The 19,224-nt window shown below is 39.6% G+C and overlaps 1 protein-coding gene across 1 annotated transcript; it reads right to left on the minus strand.

The window, feature by feature from the left end:
* Positions 1-558: 558 nt before the first annotated feature.
* On the minus strand, positions 559-16,397 carry LOC148429477 (guanine nucleotide-binding protein G(q) subunit alpha). The gene is made up of 7 exons (XM_088426304.1): positions 15,498-16,397; positions 8,795-8,979; positions 5,533-5,687; positions 4,380-4,508; positions 3,096-3,225; positions 2,862-3,015; positions 559-2,647 (listed from the first exon to the last, which is right to left on the minus strand). The coding sequence occupies exons 1-7, from the start codon at positions 15,631-15,633 to the stop codon at positions 2,457-2,459; spliced, it is 1,080 nt and encodes a 359-aa protein (XP_088282430.1). The 5' UTR covers positions 15,634-16,397; the 3' UTR covers positions 559-2,456.
* Positions 16,398-19,224: the final 2,827 nt, after the last annotated feature.

Genomic DNA, 19,224 nt, shown 5'->3' on the forward strand with positions numbered 1-19,224 from the left:
GCAGATTCCCGGTATTTAAAAAAAATAACAGTCAGACAAAATGAAGTAAGATTGTTGGAATGTTTCCAAGGTATAATCCTTTTCATTTACGTATAATCGGTAAAAATATGTGGAAATGTAAAATTGCAACTAGAATAGAACAGAACACAGTTATTACTGTTGTATGACAGGTATACAATGAAATTGGGAGTGCTTCTCTGATTGGTGCACACTCAATAAATATTATAGAATGAAAATCATGGCTTTATAGAATTATTATTTGAACAAAGTAGAAAAAGACCCAATTTATACTATTTCCCCCCCCCTCTGATCTTTGTACAAAATATGTACTCAGCGTATTTATGTATTTCTCCACTGCATACTTTTTAGGATCATTTCCAAAGTGTTTTTTTCTTTTTAAGAAACAGTATTTTTTTTTTTAAGTAAATGGCACTGGAAGACTGGTTAGCACATCTGTCTCACATCGCATGATCTTCCCGTGTTACGATAATGGATGGATGACAGTAAACGATGATATACCAGCGAGAGTTGGGGAAAAAAAATAAAAAATACTCCAAGGACGGTATCATCAGATTCCTTTTTATGTATTTCTGAAGCTGAACAATGTTTCTTTGCTGAGAAATAAAACGGCCAAAAAACACAAAATGTACATTCTCCTCTTATAAAAGGAAACCCCCCAAAAACATGTAAATAACATTTTCTTTCAGAAAAAAAATGAAAAAAAATTTAGCTGTTAGACATACAATTACATAGATACATATATTTCCAATACCGCACATTCAATCTGCCAAAACAAACAAAAGTCATGATTACAAAGCCAACAAAGATGCTGCCATATATATATATATATATATATAGAGAGAGAGAGAGAGAGAGATGTATGTACAATGATTATAGCATTCATAATTGCACTATGCCTCAATACATGTAAATTACAGGCTTGTGTTCTTGGGAACAAACCAAAAAATACTCCAAAGTGACTCAAAGAAGGAGAACAGGGGAAATGGCCAATCAGAAACTTTGGTACAAACGTTTATAACACTTTGCTCTCTTTGACTTGGCAACAGTCAAGACAGCTGGGCTCTGATTGGACAATCCTAAAAATACCAGGTGATGGGAGGGCGGGGCTTGTGGCCCAACACACATTTAGCTCCAAAACGGCACACGTGTGTGTAAAATTGGTAGCTTTTGGCATCGAACGACAAACACACGCACGCACACTAAAGTAAACACAATAAAACGTGTTAATGTGGCACAGTTGAAACATCCATTTTCATCAAACGTCACGGAACGCCTAACGTTATTTTGAACACCTTCACCCAGAAGTGGGCGGCGGGAAAGCTACCCAAAATGCATACGTGACCGAAACTGCACTGTTACGGAAAGCCTTTTCGGCATTTTTTTCCCCCTCAAAAGGCAAATGTTTTTTTCGGAAACTTTTCCATGATAGGACAACGAGATGTAACGATGCAAAACTACTAATGGCCATTTTGGTGCTACCGGTGCGTGACGCGCCAACAAGTTGGAGCTAAAGGTTACTAGCACCGCGCTGTAGTTTACTAGTAAAATTGCATACTTGGCGAAAAGTGAAACTAGTAGTGGGGAGGAAAAAAAAAACATGACTCTGCTTTATTGTACTGAACCGTACTACTAGCGTGAACTAGTACCTAAAGCATGATATAATACCTCAAATGGTTTTCCATACACTTCAGACCGTTTGAGTAAAGTTGGTAAGACATAAATTATAATTCTTCCCATGACATTTTTTTTTTTCAGGGGGACTGTATCTTCAGCGCAAACCAATAGAAACTTGAAGAGTCGCACACTTCCGCTGAGCAGTTGACTTTTTTTCCACCTTGAAACGGCGGTGGCAAAATGACTGCGTCACAAAGCTTATAAAATGTTACCGTTATGCCACATCGAGTGGCTGGAGTGAAAAAGATGACACTTTGCGATTAAGGAATAGATTATATTTAAGGATTGATAATTCACTGCTATTTTTGTTAAAGTGCCGTTTTGTCCCCCACTCCCCAACAACCCCCCCCAAAAAAACAAAAAAGAGAATATTGGAACAAAACAGCACCCTGTCACGCGCAGTCTCCATGAGCAGCTGTAGTACAGTATGCATTTTGGATCAGCATGGGGAGGGGGGAGGGGGTTACCAACATGATCAAGGATTCACATCCATATCCATATCAAATACTTTTAAAATCACAGTTTTTGCCTTTTTTTATTATTACGAGTCAGTCAAAAGCGACTTAAAAAAAAGGAATGCAAACTTTTTATTCTCCTTTTTTCTATAAATCCTTAATTAAATAGCAAGATAACATTTGAATGAATTTGCTTGCCCCCTGACTACCAACACATGGCAAATAAATTAGTATCGGATGCAAACATTTGATTTGGATTTGTGAGTATGACGCATCTCTTTCACAGATGGAGCCGGTCCGTTTGAGTTACACCAGGTTGTATTCCTTCAGGTTGAGCTGCAGGATGGTGTCCTTGACGGCGGCAAACACGAAGCGGATGTTCTCCGTGTCGGTGGCGCAGGTGAAGTGCGAGTATATGATCTTATCGCTGTCGGGGTTCAGGTCCACAAACATCTTCAGGATGAACTCGCGACCCGCCTGGGGGTCCCTCTGGGGGCCTGGATGGACCAAAAATCAAAAAGCCATAGATGTGTTGCCGTTACGCCTTATGAGGTCCGAATATTCAAGCGTAAAAAATGCACAGCTGTGAAGTGAAAGATATTCAAAGCGATACTGAGAGTGAGGAAATGCCAAGCCACGCAAAGTTTGTCATTTGGGCAAAAGGCGCCAACTGGTTCGGAGGTCCCCTGGTGTGTCGGCGGGTTTACTCACCGTCGTACTCCGGGAAGTAGTCGACCAGATGAGAGTACATGATCTTCTCCTCCAGCAGGTCTTTCTTGTTAAGGAACAGGATGACGGAGGAGTTCTGGAACCACGGGTACGTGATGATTGTCCTGAACAGCGCTTTGCTTTCCTCCATGCGGTTCTAGGGAAAAAAAAAAAAAAAAAACACGGTCAGACAACGAAGGACGGTGCCCGTTTTGACCTGGCCGAAAGACAACTCACCTCGTTGTCCGACTCCACTAGAACCTGGTCGTACTCGCTGAGCGCCACCAGGAACATGATGGATGTGACGTTCTCGAAACAGTGGATCCACTTCCTCCTCTCTGACCGCTGACCGCCCACGTCCACCATCCTGTTAATGGGCACCATTACACACACTAAGAAATGAATTCAAAATGCTGTAGAAGACAGTAGTACTTCTTTGACTTGTGACTTGAGCGGCGTTCTTCTACAGCGTAAAATTCAGTTTTTTTTTTGTTTGTTTTCGTGTTGTCCAAAGCTTATCATCATTTATAGTACACAATTCACCTGCGGGCGTAGGCTTGGGCGATATATCAATTTTGTCAATTAATTTGAATCTTTTGATACAGATGATTAAAACAAATACATATATATATATATATATATATATATATATATATATATATATATATATATATATATATATATATATATATATATATATATATATATATATATATATATATATATAAAACCAATATTTTACCTGTTGTAACCTTCAGTGGTTATAGCAGATGTGGAGCAATTCAAATATATATATTTTCTTTAATCAATAGAAGGGGAAAAAATGTGTCGGATTTTATTTGAAGGCAAAATCAACCAGCCCTATTGGGGCGGGACAGTTGTTCTGACTAGTGGTTTCCCAGGGGGACCGCTTTCATGTGTGCACTCTCGTGACACATCTTCTGCTTTGTGGCCTCTCCAGTTCGGTGTCAGTAAAACGCCTCTTTTTAGCGCCTTCATTCACTCCGCTGGGATATACTCCAGCGCCCCTCGACCCCCGTGAGGATAAGCTGTCAAGATGACGGATAGATGTATGTTTCACGGCTGGCCGGCCGGCTTTTGAACAACAGCAAGAAGATGGCGCGGCAGCCACACGGCGAGCGGTGCGGCTTCAATCAATGAGACTTTCCATTACTGGTTAAAAATGGCCACACCAACCAACCTAATATCTCATAAGAAATTAAATCGCCAATGCGCAAAACTTGCGATTTCATCATTTATATGCATAATTAGAGGAAAGTTTAAAATATTATGATATTGTATGATACTGTAATGTATAAAATCAAAAACAAATGAACTGATTAAAAAAATGTTATTCATGTAAGCTGGGACAAGCCAATAGTCACTACGGTTGAAGTTTTGCATGTGTGGGCTTCATGAGATGTGGCCGAATGAGCTTCTTGCGTGTATTGTATTCCCATTTGATCCTTCTTTAGTTGTATGTTGCTTTCAAGAAATGGCTCGTGCGTCTGTGACTAGTACCTGAATATGACGCTCTGCAGGTCGAAGGGATACTCAATGATGCCCGTGGTGGGAACGCGGACCCTCAGCACGTCCTGCTGAGTGGGCAAATAGGAGCTTTCGGCGATCCTGTCCAAAGCGTTCAGGTAACTGGGGGATAAAAAGATCAAAATGGAAACACATAAGCTACTTCCACAAATAATGGCACCTACTAACAAAGATCTGTTACCCTCCTTATTACACATATTCTTTTGTTTATCTTATTTTTATTCCTAATAATGTAACTTCTTTTCTAATTTCACATCAATTTACTTCAAATTACAAGGATATATATATTTTTTAATTAGATTAGAAATCATAAAAACTTATAATTGGATTTACAAAGTTAAAGTAATATGCTCTCTCTAGGAGTGTGAATCTCTGCAATGATTGAAGAGTAACACATTTGCTAGGTGCATAACAGTGATGGGTCAAATGCAGAGGTCAAGTTTTGTGAATGAATGGACATGACTATTAGATGGTTTTTTTGAGTTCTTCTAAACAATACTAAAATAGGCTATGAATGTGTAACGGATACAGATAATGTGATAGGTTACATCGTGGAAAAAAAAAGGTTTGGAAAGCAAACGAGTTAAATACAAACTCATCATTAAACTCATCTTTCAAACTTTTAAAATAGTAACAACATTAATAAAAAATAAAATTCTCTTCAAATACGTTTTTTTTAATGGCGGGTATCTAATCCCCTTGACTAATGCTTACCTAATATAAGCCAATTGAGCACTGTAGTGACAACTGTGACCATTGGATGGCAGTGTTTCCACACATACAACATAGATAATCCCTACACGCAATTCAAAGTAAGGAATGGAAATCATTCTTTCATATGATACCACCTATATTTACATAGATATTGTATACAATATTTTGTTGGCCTTGAAAGATGAGTGAAAATGCTAAATACTGGTTTCCTTTTCTGAGAACTGAAAGAGTTAATATAGTAACCTGACTAGATCTGTAGTTAATTTTAGTCTGAATTTTTAGTTCCACCTTTCAAAACAAGCGTTGTTGTTTTGTTGGTGCCTGACAAAAGAAAGATTTTTGTATTTCTCCAGACAGATACATGAAAATGTGTATCACACATGGCTGTTTAACGTGTCCAATCATCACTCACTATTTGGTAGAGTCGGACAGCTGGTATTCCCTCCTCCTGTCGTAACACTCCTGGATGCCCGGGTCGTTCCACAAGCTCTTGATAGCGTCTACGTAAGGATTCACAAACATGATGACCTTCTCCACGTCCACCTCTCTCACCACATTGGCGTTCGCCTGCGAAGAGGGGGGTCACACCGCCAGCCCTATTATTACTTATTCTAATTACGCGAGATTCTATATGAGTATATCACACCCCGAGGCTTGACATGTACCAAATATCTGAATCCCAAATCCCATTTAGCCAATTAAGGGCAAAGTTTGGGCCGGCCCAGTTGCTGCTTTTGTAATGTGATTTTCCTGATAAATGTGACACCTCATTTGTGTGCAATTAGGACTGATCGGTATAATCACCAGGAATTCAAAATGAGGTTATTACATTGCAACCAATTACACAAGTAAAAGACATTTCATTACGTACGCCTGCACAACTCAGTGTGATGCAGTGAAAATGTTATGTTCGTAACCTTATGAGACACAGCGCAGAGCGACATCAAAATAATTGTACTTTATTTAAAAAAAATAAATAATGGCTTTTGATATGATTTTGATGTGAGTTAAAACGCCTATATTTGGTTTCTTCAGTCACTCCGCCTTTGGACTCACATTACTAATCGCAAAAACATTCCCTTTTTTGTATTAAGGTTTCGTCGATGGCGGTCGGCTTTCTAACGACGTCATGAGGGAAACGCAGAAGCTTCAGAGTAAGAAGTGCCACTTCGTTCAATGAGATGTTTGACTTCCCGGTTAGAAATGTTGGTACAAAAAACCCCAAAACAAAACAACAAGTCAGATTTCATGATACATTAAATCGCCAATGTAGCAAATTACATTTATATGCATATATTTAACTGTTTAAAATACCGTGTGACTGTAAATTTGTTTGAGTTGATGTTATTTGATATTGCTATTTATAGAACTTTTTAATATTCTTTTTTATACAACTTTTCAGATGTGGGCATTTGAAAATTGATATGGCCGGTTCGTCACGTGTCAGCCAATCGTCTAGCGCAGGGCGGTTGAACGGTGGCCCGCCTAGCTATTGTTGGTCGTCGACTGAGAAAAAAATACAGCAAAGGGAAAGCTTCTACGCTCTGGAGAAAGCATCAGCATAGCATTTCGGGAGACCTTCATTTGAAACTAATTGGACGTGTCCGAAGATAACGAGAATGTTTGAACAATCGGCATGGAGGAAGAACAGCATTTTCTGGGAGTTCTATCCATACAGTGAAATGTGAGGAGCTACTTGGCGCGTCAGATAGTGATGATGACGACTTTTAGACAAATTAATATCCAGCTATGTCAAAAAATAAAGCGCCGAAACTTCAAATCATTTTATTGTTGCGACATCAGTTTAAGCATTGGTGTCTACGCGCATGTGCAGATTGCCTCGCAGTCTTGTCTCTACCCCCCTCCATTACTGCAACAGTGTGTTAATAAAAATGGAGGAAATGCCTCTGAAAGTAGAGTAATTTCGACATTGTAATAACACACACCGTGTGTTTTGATTGAACAGCCATGAACATTTTACTCTTCCCTGCCTGAAATGAGAGGCGATGAGTACGGCGAGCCGAAGTAAGCTGAACGAGTCAGACAGTCTCTCGCTGTAGTTAGATGAGTCTAAAGACGTGAGTGACACAGCCCAGACGTGTATTTTCATTCGTATGGTGTTTACTAAACTGTGATATCACTAAACATTGTTTGGTGATATGACCGCAAAAGAGGAGATAGTCATTTATTATATTTTGGTGCTGAGCTGTATTTGCGTCACTGGTTATTGGTATATCAACAAGAGCAAACATTCGGGAGTGGCGTGTGTGTTGTCAGTTCGTATTGTTGTTGGACTGTTTGCCCAATTGTGATAAACCTTGCGCAATCAGGTGTGCTGCAGGTAATCATCCAATTTTCCTCCCAAAACATGGACTAAGATGACCTTAAGAGCTTTCACTATCAAACACTAACCATGTTCCACATAAAGTCCTGGCCGGTCCACCAATTTTACAGAACACTTCAATAGGTGATAAAGAGCGACTGTGTCAATGTTAATTTTCATGCTTCATTCAAAGCCAGTTAAGGATCAAATAATGTATTGTCGAGGAAAGTTTTAACAGTGTTGCATTTAACAAAAGCGCTCATCAGTAAAATATCACAAGCAGCTGAGACGGGCTACCTGTCAGCACATTAGTGTGTTTAAAGTAAACATTTTTAAAATTAGCAGCACCTCACCCAACGAGGCAAGGCATGAGTTGACTGGACACTCCTGCAACAGCTTTGTTAAATAATTGATCAGCGCTTCCAATCTCCATAAAAGCTTCCGGTCATTGATGGTGGGCACAAATGGGAAAATGCAGAACTCTGCGTCTCCACTTCCTGTCAATCGCATGGGCGCAAATGGGATTTTTCACATAGCTAACAGTAAATGATTTCAACGGAACCAATATTTCACTGTAATTTGGAATTTTTACACTCGTTTCTTTCCATAGATGTGTTAAAACCAAAGAGTATTTGGTAGAAATAACAAAAAATACAAATAAAAAATTGTTCTATCCACCCAACCCTTTCCGCCTATTCTCACAAAGACAAAATAAAATGAATGTGCACGCGCAATGCTCCACATGCAGTAGTTTAAGCCAATAGCTCAGCCTTACTTTAAACAAGGCCATGAGGCAAATGTTATTTCTACTACTCAATAGCAACACATAATCATTAGCAGGTCTAATTTCTGCCGCATTTAACCATAGTTTATTGTAGTCAGTATGTTGTTAATTGACATTTTTTATAGCTAGGAAAATGTTCAGCAGATGGTACCACTGTCCATTTTGAATCGCTTGAGACGCGCACACTTTTGGCATGCCAATTTGTTAACATTAAAGTCAACTTACAAGCTCGCTAACTGGATGCCCACTATCAATGATAATCATGTCATAGATAAACCGATAAGATTGCGTGTGCGTATGTGCGTCTGCGAAAAAGACAGCTTTTACATGTTGTGTAAAAGACTCGAAAGGAATGGTACCCCGAGAGGTTACGGAGAGGACAAATTAGTTTATCTACAAACGGCGTGAAATGCAGCACTGCGAGAACACAGGAAGTGTAAAAAAAAAGGGCAGGAAGTGATGTTTGGATGGCTGCTCAGAGTGAGATAGACAACACTAAAAATATAGAAAAACTCTTTTCCTCTGCTTCTCCTGCACATTTTTTGGCCTGTTATTTTGTAGATGTACCTTATTGTGCTCATATTTGTAGGGGATCTTCAGCGTCTCCATGGCCCTGATCATGGACTGCATGGCGGTGAAGATATTCTGGTACACCAGTTTGGTGAACCCTCGCTTGTCCTCGTCAGAGTAGCCGGCGCCATGGATGATCCTCATCTGCTTGATGAACGTGCTCTTGCCGCTCTCGCCTGTGCCTGAATAGGAGAGGCATTGATCAATAAGATTATGAGGAGCGATATTTGTATGGTTTAGAGAATCGCAAATTTAAAAAAAAATAATAAAAAGAAAAACTGATTTTATTCCGTTTTTGCCAGATAATTCCTGTTTTCTATCCAACCAAGCAATTTTAAATGTGATCAATATCAATGTAAAATAGTTAAATAAAATGCCCCATCCCAAATTTCAAGGGATTATGCAATTTTAGTTTGAGAATACAGTAGAGGGTTGGATTTGCCTCGCTGATTTGTGTCTTATTTCTAATATTTCCAGGTTAGTTATTGTTGTTCTTTCATGTGTGACTCCATAAGCAAAGATGATATGTATGGGAGGCTCATTGGATCAGTGGTTAGCATGTCCACCTCACAGTTCAGGGACCTGAGTTCAAATCTATCTCGCTTCGGTCTTCCTGTGTGGAGTTTGCATGTTCTCCCCAAACCTGCTTGGGTTCTCTCCGGGCACTACGGCTTCCCCCCACACTCCAAAAACATGAACGGCAGGTGTACTGGACGTACTAAAGTTTCCTTAGTTGTGATTGGGTGCGTGAATGGTTGTTTGAACCTGTGTGCCCAGCAAATGGCTGGCAACCAGTTCAGGGTGTCTGGCGCCGACTGCGCATAGTCAGCTGTGATATGCACCAGCAGGCCCGCGACCCTAATGAGGATAAGCGGCTCTAGAAAATGGATGAATGTTATCTATGCTAAATGTGTGGCACATGACACAGTAGTTATTTTTCTGCTTTTTTTTTTAAATAAAATAAATAGTGATAAAACACACAGTCACACTCTTAAAAAAAAAAGACTAACGTGTGAGAATTGAGAAGCACATACATGATTGATTAAATAACGTGGTAGTTTGTTCTTGGTCTAATACGAATTTAGTTTATTTAAGGTAAAACTCTACAAGAGAACATTGATAACCAGTGCTCCGACATGACACATAAAAACAAACAAACAGAATGTTAGCATGGCAGTTAAAATGTAAATAAAGATAATCCAAGTGATTGGAGGCAGCGCAAAATGTGTCCCGCGTCACTGATTCATGTGACTTATTTCTAAGATCTTCAGTGTACTTCCAGTCACAGATTATCTATACATCTGGCAGTGGAGACCTGATCCAACTTGAAAATATGGCGCCCAACCGGTCCAAATCTAACACTTGATTGATCAAGAGTCAACTCAAAAAGAATCCTTGGGTCCATACTGCGCGCAGGCTGCTCGTCTCCAAGAGTCGACAGGAACTATTTGGGTGTGAAGAGTTGGAAGGAGTTTCTCTCTGGTTCATTGAGGATGTTGGCAGCCCAACAGAACAGACTGACTGGACCCCTCCGCCAAGTCGTCAATGGTTTTGGCAACGACAAACAAGAGAATGTGAATGTGTGGCTGTGTGTGTGTTTATTTTTTTTTCTAACATGTTGGCGGCCAAGACAATGCGACGCAATCCGTCATTAAAGTCAAGAACATTTCACTGCACTGTATAATTTTGACTATTTTGGCCAGATTAGCCTCTGCAACAACAGATAGAAAATCCATTTCTGAGTCTGAAAATGCAAACATTCAACCACGAGTTCTAAAGTAGACATTTGCTTCAAAAGGAAACAGTATGAAAGTCATTCTATCAAGACTATAGCGACCAAAATGATCATACTTCTATGTATCATCACAATATTGACGAAATATATCTTAAAAAAAAAAAAGATGCGTCCGAGAAGAACTTGTTACACATTACAATTTCCCTTGACTCTAAAGTTCTACATGTTAACAATGGATAAAAAGCCACATTTTGTTGATTGTTAGATGACTGTCGTGTCTTGAAAACAGTAGGTTGACCTGACTTGCCTCTCCATCAGCTTTACACATACTGAATTCCTATAATTAATCATCACATTCACCTCACAGTCAAGGACCAGTAGTTTAAGGACCCCACCAACTGGTATTGTGCAATGTTCAATGCAATTCAGGAGCTGACCTAATTCACATTCTTGTACAACACTTAGTACAACACTTAGGTGGAATGGTAATTAAACAGTAACAACGGAGTCGTCCACCCTCTTGACCCGAATATTTGAAATGTCCTAAAATTATACTTGAAAAAAGTGTGCTCATTGCATTAAGTGTTTTATTCCCTGTTCTCCCTGTGTTCGATAACCAGCTCTAAAATGAACTGACTATGGCAACATAAGAGGCCCTTTCACTAAGTACCGTATAGTGAAAAATGTATTAAAACCGAACATACATGATGAACGGGGGGACCACTGTAATCGCTTATAATTAGCTTTGTGTAGAAATGTTCTAGGGTTATAATTTTGTCTTAACGTGTTAAATGATCAATTGTGATCAAGATTTATTTTTTTGACCACCTATCTTCCTGGGTAGTTGACTCTTGGCTAGTAATGCTGTTGGACAATCCTCAAGATCATCATGATCTAAAATGACAAAACAATGGCGTCAACCTAAGATCCACACTGAAATATTTTTCCAACACTTCTATTGCAGTATTGTCAGATGGGTGGCAAAAAATCATGTGACATCTTTGAAAGGTCGTTAAAAGTCAAAGACAAGTAGCACGCTTGTGCCACATTCATCCCAGAAAGGAGCAAGAGAATCAAATGTCTTCTTTCATATTACGTGTGATGCAATGCTACGGAGACAGATGTTATCCATCCTTCCGTTTTCTATACAGACCGTTCTCTTAAGGGACACTGGGTGGAGCTCATGCCGGACAAATGCGGACTACGCCCTGGACTGACCACCTGTTTGTTTTCACTGACCCTCGCAGAATGAGTTTTCACTAATAATGATTTTTTTGAGTCTTCGCTGTCAACATGGGAGACAGTTTGAATTGTACAGTATATGTCAAAGGTAACACACATCTTGACTTCTACGACCCAACTTATTTCTGAAAACGAAGACAATTTAGAGTTTTCAATGAATCCAACATGTGTTTTTGGAAAAACTAAAGCGATTTTGAAGCTTCTAACAAGCTAACATTCATCCGAGCCAGTTCACTCATGACTACGCCTGTCATTCATGTTTTTTGTGAACAATTTGGAGGTGTCATTGAACCTCACTTATGTGTTTTTGTCAACAGAAACTGTTACAATCTTCAATGAGCCTAAAACAAATGGTCTCACTATCGTGACAGAAAAGTCATATTTTTCAACAGTGAAGACAATTTCAATATAAAATACATGTTTTTGCCTATAAAGGTCTTCAATGAGTCCAGCATTTTTGCAAACACTGAAAATGAGCTTTTGAAGAGACTAACAAATGTTCTTAACATTTAGGACAATTTTGTAAATTCAGTTAATGTAACTTGTGCTTTTTTTGTTGGTTAATATTGGAAAAATTTTGTTTTCAATTTTTCATTGAATTTGTCCATTTAGAGACTTGAATGACCCCAACACATGCTTATGTATTGTAAATATTGAAGGCGAATCCAAGCCCCCAATTAAAATAATTTTCTTTTTTCCAATCACCAATGACAGTTTATAAACTGCAATTTGTAACATATATTTTGGTGTTATTTATGTTTATTTATGTTATTTAGAAATGTTTTCAAAAGGAAAACAATTTAGTTGCGTGTCAAACTAGCATCAGTGTCTTTATTTTAAACAGAGAAAGCATTTTATCATCTTCGATCCGAACCTATGAAAGCAATTTAAATTTTCAGCATAATAAACATACTATGTATTTGGAGCAAATTCAAGGGAAACCATGACATAGACGTCTTTGTTTTACATGCTTGTGTATATTTATGTGTTTGTTTTCCAATTGCATTTTTACATATCTGTTTCAAATAATATGTGAGCAAGTTTAATAAATGTATGTTTACATCCTTGTTTTACAAATGTTTATTTATGTGCTTGTTTTAAAGTTGCAGTTTCAGCAGTTTTTCATCAAAGACTAATGTTCCACAACATCCACTAATGGGGCTAAGAAGCCTTCTTTAAAGCACCCTCCTAAAAGTAAAACATATCAAACTGATTTCAGTGAGTTATACGTGTGAAATTCTCTCACAGCAGCCTTGTTTCACCACCCTTAAGTCAACTTTACCCCCCTTGAGGAAGTGAGAATGGCAGGCAACACATCCGGAAGAGAGAGCCGACTGGCACTCTCTCCCCACAAGCGTGCTCATCACATCTAATGGGCTTTTTGCTTGATAATCCAATCAACTAGATGGGATAGTGAGTAGATGATTTGTTCGTGTTTAAAAAAAAAAAATAAAAAAAAAATGTGGTAAACTCTACTTGAGAGCACTGCTGAGAACACGCAGTGGGATTCAAAAAGCGACTTGAATTTTTAAATAATTGCATTGCACAGTTTCTAAAGGAGAAATTAGTGCAAACATAGTTCATTAAGCTATCGTTTATGGGGTTTAACAATTTGCTTCACAGGCAGGTTTGGATTTAGTGTCGCAAGTCTTCAGCGCAGTACCTTATTATGCCACAACATGCCGAGCAGCAATGAGATCTATGGGAAGAGATGCAGCTTAATTAACAGCTCAAGTAACAGTAGTCTAGCTACAGTAGTCAAACTTTTAGCCTGAGTATTGTTGCATGTTTTCTTAGCATGCTTTGCAGCTCTTTAGAGTGGTGAAGTAGCAGCCGTTTGAAGGTTGATAACAGTTTGACTCACAACTGCCCTAAAAGTATTATAGTAATAAACGTTTCCCCATCCCTTCTTCTTACACTGCCACTTGTGACATAGTCTAATCATTATATGGCGTCTTCTTCATCCAAAGAAGCAGACTTTGGCCTGGACACGCAGGGCTCCTCAGAGTCCACTTGTACAGGTTGCTAGCCATCCATGCATGCCTCAGCAATAGTTTTATTTTACACTAACCACTTCCAGGTATTCAAAGGAAGCACAGTGTGTAACAACAGAAATGATAAATGTTGTCATGTTAGCTCCAAGATTGATTTCTGACATACATAGAGCCGTCTGAGCATTTAGGCAAAATCCTATTTAAAATTGTATCTGAGCTGCTCAGAAGGAGGAGGGGGAGCCATAATTACCAGAAGGTGGCAGAAACTGTCTTTTCTTTCATTCATTGAATGTCATTTTCTTGGTCAGAATCGAATGAATCTCAGTCATGCAATTGTCCCAAGCCAAATACTGACAAAAGATCCTTCAATCATCAGTATATTAAAGTTAATATAAGCCAGCAAAACAAAACATTGTTAAAAATAAACCATATATTTTTTCTTCTGTGCACCACAAGTATAGTTAAAGGACCATGCACTAATACACTCATGGTCTGAGCTATTGAGGCAGTTCAAGTCACTACCATAGTAGAAAAACTGGCTTTGTAATAATGTTCATTCCATTACTACTGACACTTTTGTCCTACTAGTATACAATTAAACATGGTTAGTGAACTGATGTGATGCATTGGCGACACTAGGTCCAACTACAGCTACAGTATGTTTACACTACAGCGCAATTCCATTTTTTTTTTTTGTGCATTACCTCAAAATACTTCAATCTCCTCCATTAATCTGGAATAAGTCCCATGCATCCGGGACTACATTTGCTTCCATAAACACACTGCCATGTGATGTCATTTTTATGTGGGGGGTGTCACTTGAAATTATGCATTGTGCGCCATAACACGGACATATCCCATTCACATTTGAGGTCACACTTGTTTTTCAGACTTCAAAAAAAAAAAAAAAGTCCAAATTGGGATTCACATCCTGAATAGTGAACCAGTGCAGTTGTCATGTTTCAGGCACTAGTTGCCTCCTAGACCCTACTAGTAGTTCCAAAAAAAACAACAAAAAAAAAACAATTAGTAGTTTTGTCTCTGCAGTGGGATGTACCGGCCCAACCAGGGTGCAGGAATGTCATACAATAGTGAAAGTAGGAGTAGAAAATTACTGTTAAGGCACAGTCGCCCTATCATCCTAAGTGTTCTATGGACTATAACAACAATGAAACTTGATATCCAGTCTAAAGTCTGTTAACTAGGACAATAATTGTCGTTGTCAGACAGTTTTAGCATGCAAATAGGAAATTACATGTTACTAGTGAAGCATGACTGTTAACTAAATGACCATCACATTCTACGAGCTCTTCCAAAACCAACAAAACGAGCATCTAACACTTGACGAGTAGTTGCGCACAGATCTCAACTAGTGAACAGTTTTGCCGACTAGTCTAGAAACACGTTTTCAAAAATCAACCATGTGTCTTAGAAGTAAGTAGAAAGGTCATACAGTCGTGGAAGAACATTTCTAGTGAGACGTAAGTACAGTAAGTCGTTCTACGTGTCCGGTGAATAGTCTTCTGAAATCACAGACGATACCAGTACTAGTCCACTAAACAGAGCTGTCAATCCGTGCATTGGATTCACAAAAATCACCCACGCAACTTGACAAAGGTGGGAGCACACATTTGTCTAACAAAGCAAGCAGCGGACGGATAAAATGTAAACAGACAACAAAACATAAGTTAAAGGTTTAAATTGGGCTCGCGCACTCCCTCCAGCTTACCGAGGAGCAACAGTTTGAGCTCCCGTCGCGCGTCCCTCTTGTCCCGGCGGAGCTGCCTTTCGATCTCGTCGTTGATCCTCCGGGCCTCCTTGGCCTCCTCGCTGAGGCAACACGCCATGATGGAATCCAGAGTCATTCTTTATCACTTGTCTCGTTTTGATTCGCTACGGTCAATGAGTCTCACTGATTTCGTCCCGAAGAGGCCAGTGCGAAGGCGGCGAGCAGGCCGGGGAGAGCGCTCATGCAGCGGCCTGCAAATGACTGAGCTGCCGTAGGGGGGGTGAAATCGAGATATTTGAGAAATGCACGAAAGCCTGTCCGTCTCCTTCTTCCCCCACCTCAGACACAATACAGTCCACTTAGGTGCTTTGTTAATTGGTGTAATCTCCTTTGCAGTCTCCGGGTGCTCAACAGATCCGTTTACGACACATCCAGAGCGGAATCTCGTTAAGCGTCGCCATCCGCGCCACCGATTCCTCCTTTTCCCACCCTCGCCACTCCTTAAATTTAAAAAAAAAATAAAAAAAAAACAAATCCCCGCTCTCAACTGCGTGGGCACGGGGTGATAGACACGGACATATCCAACGTCGTTCCTTTATTCCCCCTCTCTTTCCTTCTTTCTCCCAGTAGCTCCACTCCCCGGGCGTGGTAAGGCAAAAATATGGCGGACTTTCACTTCCAATCCGCTAGGCAAAAAGGGATACGACCACGCCGTGCCCTCCCTCACAAACGCCCCACGACGATCCCGAACGGCGGCGAAAGCTGGTCGCGAAGCCCAGCTGCTTCCATGGCTCCGACAAGGAGGGGTAAAAACAACAGCGTGCTGAGTTTTTTTTTTTTTTTGCCCTCCACGTTTGTCTTCGTGTGTTTTTATGACAGAAGCCGTCTACGGTCCACTCCTCTTCGACTGTGTGGTTCCGTGACGTCGGCCTGCACATCAAGCCAGGGAGGGGCGGGTTGGCCGGGGGCGTGGTGCGGCCGACGAGCGCCACTCATGATTTGAGTTGGGCTGCAGCCCCTCCTCACCTAGAAACACCGCTCCATAAAATATGAATGGAGGGTCCGATTAAATGGCCTACATTGAGTATGAATGTGCTCTATTACTGGACACTGCATAAGATACACGTCCAAATATAGTTTTGTATTAAAGGAGTTATTCAAACTGTATGTAAAGCCATTTGTCCATTTATGGCAGGGCTGTTCGAACGTTTTCCTCCGAGGACAACATACAGTAGTAAAAACATCGAAGGATGCTAGACTTAGATTTTTTTAACAAATCATTTCAATTTAATCAATCACACCGTACACAATCAAGCAATGGTGTATTATTATGTATAACTGTGTGTTTTGTTTTTTAAACTGTAACCCGAACAGTTTATCTCTCTCTCTCTCTCTCTCTCTCTCTCTCTCTCTCTCTCTCTCTCTCTCTCTCTCTCTCTCTCTCTCTCTATATATATATATATATATATATATATATATATATATATATATATATATATATATATATATATATATATATATATATATATATATATATATAATTTAGGATATTCCAACATTTTGGGGTGATCAGAAACACTGTAATCCACCAGCAAAAATGATCTGGACCAATACTGAACAGCAGCCAAATCTGTTGTAAAACTACTATTATTAAAGCACTTGCTTGGAAATGTTATTTTCACAATTTAATTCAACCTAGTGCTCATAGTTCTATTTCAGGATGCTGTGCGTCTGGGTGAGAGTGCACTCGCAGCTGGATTTGCTGGGTTCTGCGTGAAAGGTAAAGTTCAGTTATTGTTAGGTGTTCAATGTTTTCCAAGACTTTCCTGGATGTTTAAAGAGTCATGGGGAAAAAAAACCTGACACATATTACATGACAACAAACATATTTCAGTGTGACTCGTAAGTACTCTAAACATTGAGATGACATAACAGAAGTCCACTTAGGGCAAGGTTCACAATTTAGTGGCATTGTAAAGTACTCCAGCATAGGATAGGCGCAAGAACTTCAATTTAGCTTCTCTGCACACATGCACTAATCATTGATGGAAGTTATACATTTGTTGCTGTGCCTGTGTAGAGTATTTGAATCTGCACTCCAATAACAGGTGATTTAAAAAAAGGATCTCTGTGCTTTGTACTTCTTACTTTTTCAAAACAGGGTATCAACCTATAGTAGGCATGATACTATACACACATATATATATATATATATATATATATATATATATATATATATATATATATATATATATATATATATATATAACTTAAGACGTAAATACAGAGAGGTAGAGTAAATTGCATTTGAGCTCTATATTGACTGATACTTTGTGGCCCTATACTGTAATGCGAGAAAATACAGGGAAGACAGTTGTGACATAGAGGCGTGGCCTAGTTACAATTGAGAACATCACACATTGGGTATGGAGTCATTGTGATTGGAACCTCGACTTTAAGTGGACCATTTTGAGCCCTGAAACAGGGCCATACTCAACCAGTTTAATTGTATCCAACACAATTTTTAAATCCACACATTTTTGAGGACAGAATTAGAAATTCACATTGACTTATTGTCGAAGTTCAATGTCCCAGATTTGCTGCTGCGGGAGTTGCATCAATCTTTGAGTCTGTGATGAAGGACGACCAACAAGTTCCCCAAAGTTTAGGGAACTTGTTGATCGTCCTCCATCACAGACATCAGTGACCTGTAGAAAAGCGCGTCTGTTTAGGGCCTAAACAGACATGCTATTCTATAGGTCACTGATATTCTCACTTGTCATTTATATCACGGTTATAGTATTTTAAGCTTTTAACACATTGCGAAATTGTGTTTCTAGAAGACACGCACCCTAGGTCATAGAATTAAAAAGGAACCAACGGTTTCAGGAAAATAGATAGTTCACAAGAGTTGATCAATCAATCAATCAATCAATCAATCAATCAATCAAATTTTATTTGTATAGCCCTAAATCACAGCAAAGGGCTTCACAGATGAAAAGAGATCATGTGGAGACCTCTTTCAAAAAAGAAGTCGTACAGAGACATCCTTTCAGTGTAAGGTACACAACAGCATCCCCTGTCAAAGCTCCCAGAAGGGGAAGGAAAAACTCAAAAACCCCAATTAGGGGAAAATCAGAAACCTCCAGAAGGGACCACAGGTGGGAGGAGCCCCCTTCCAGGCCCACAGGTTGAAGTGGATGCTGCATGTACCAAATACAGACATACACATAAACAATATAAATTACAGAAACCATATTGTGCTATATAGTGCAGTGATGTCTTGACAGCAGGCAAAGCCATTGGGCAGGAACCATCCCACATTCCAACCAGGTGGATCGCAGACGCCCCATCTCCTAACCCGCGATGGTCGATCAGCGCAGGGCCCATTGGAGGCGGTCAAGTCAACCCTCACCATCTAGTTAGCCCCCTCTCCCAGCCGGAAGAGGGAGGCAGGAAAAAAAAAAAAGAAGAAAGCTGCAGACAGGCTCAATTAACTAAATGCTTTTGAATATAAATGTGTTTATAAAAGAGTTTATAATAAAAGAGTTTAGTTCGGTTAGCATCAGGAAAACATCCGTGGGTGCAAGGACGTGAAGAATGTGAGGCCGGTTATGGACTTATAGCATAGCGAGTGATTGTCACGTGGCCAAACTCAGAGTCGTGATTGGTCGTCACCTGAGCCCTTAACTCTGGCAAAATGGCTGCTCAATATGGACGAAAACGG

This window comes from Hippichthys cyanospilos, chromosome 1, assembly GCF_059441005.1.
Source record: "Hippichthys cyanospilos isolate Australia breed blue-spotted pipefish chromosome 1, RoL_Hcya_1.0, whole genome shotgun sequence".
Lineage (NCBI taxonomy): Eukaryota > Metazoa > Chordata > Actinopteri > Syngnathiformes > Syngnathidae > Hippichthys > Hippichthys cyanospilos.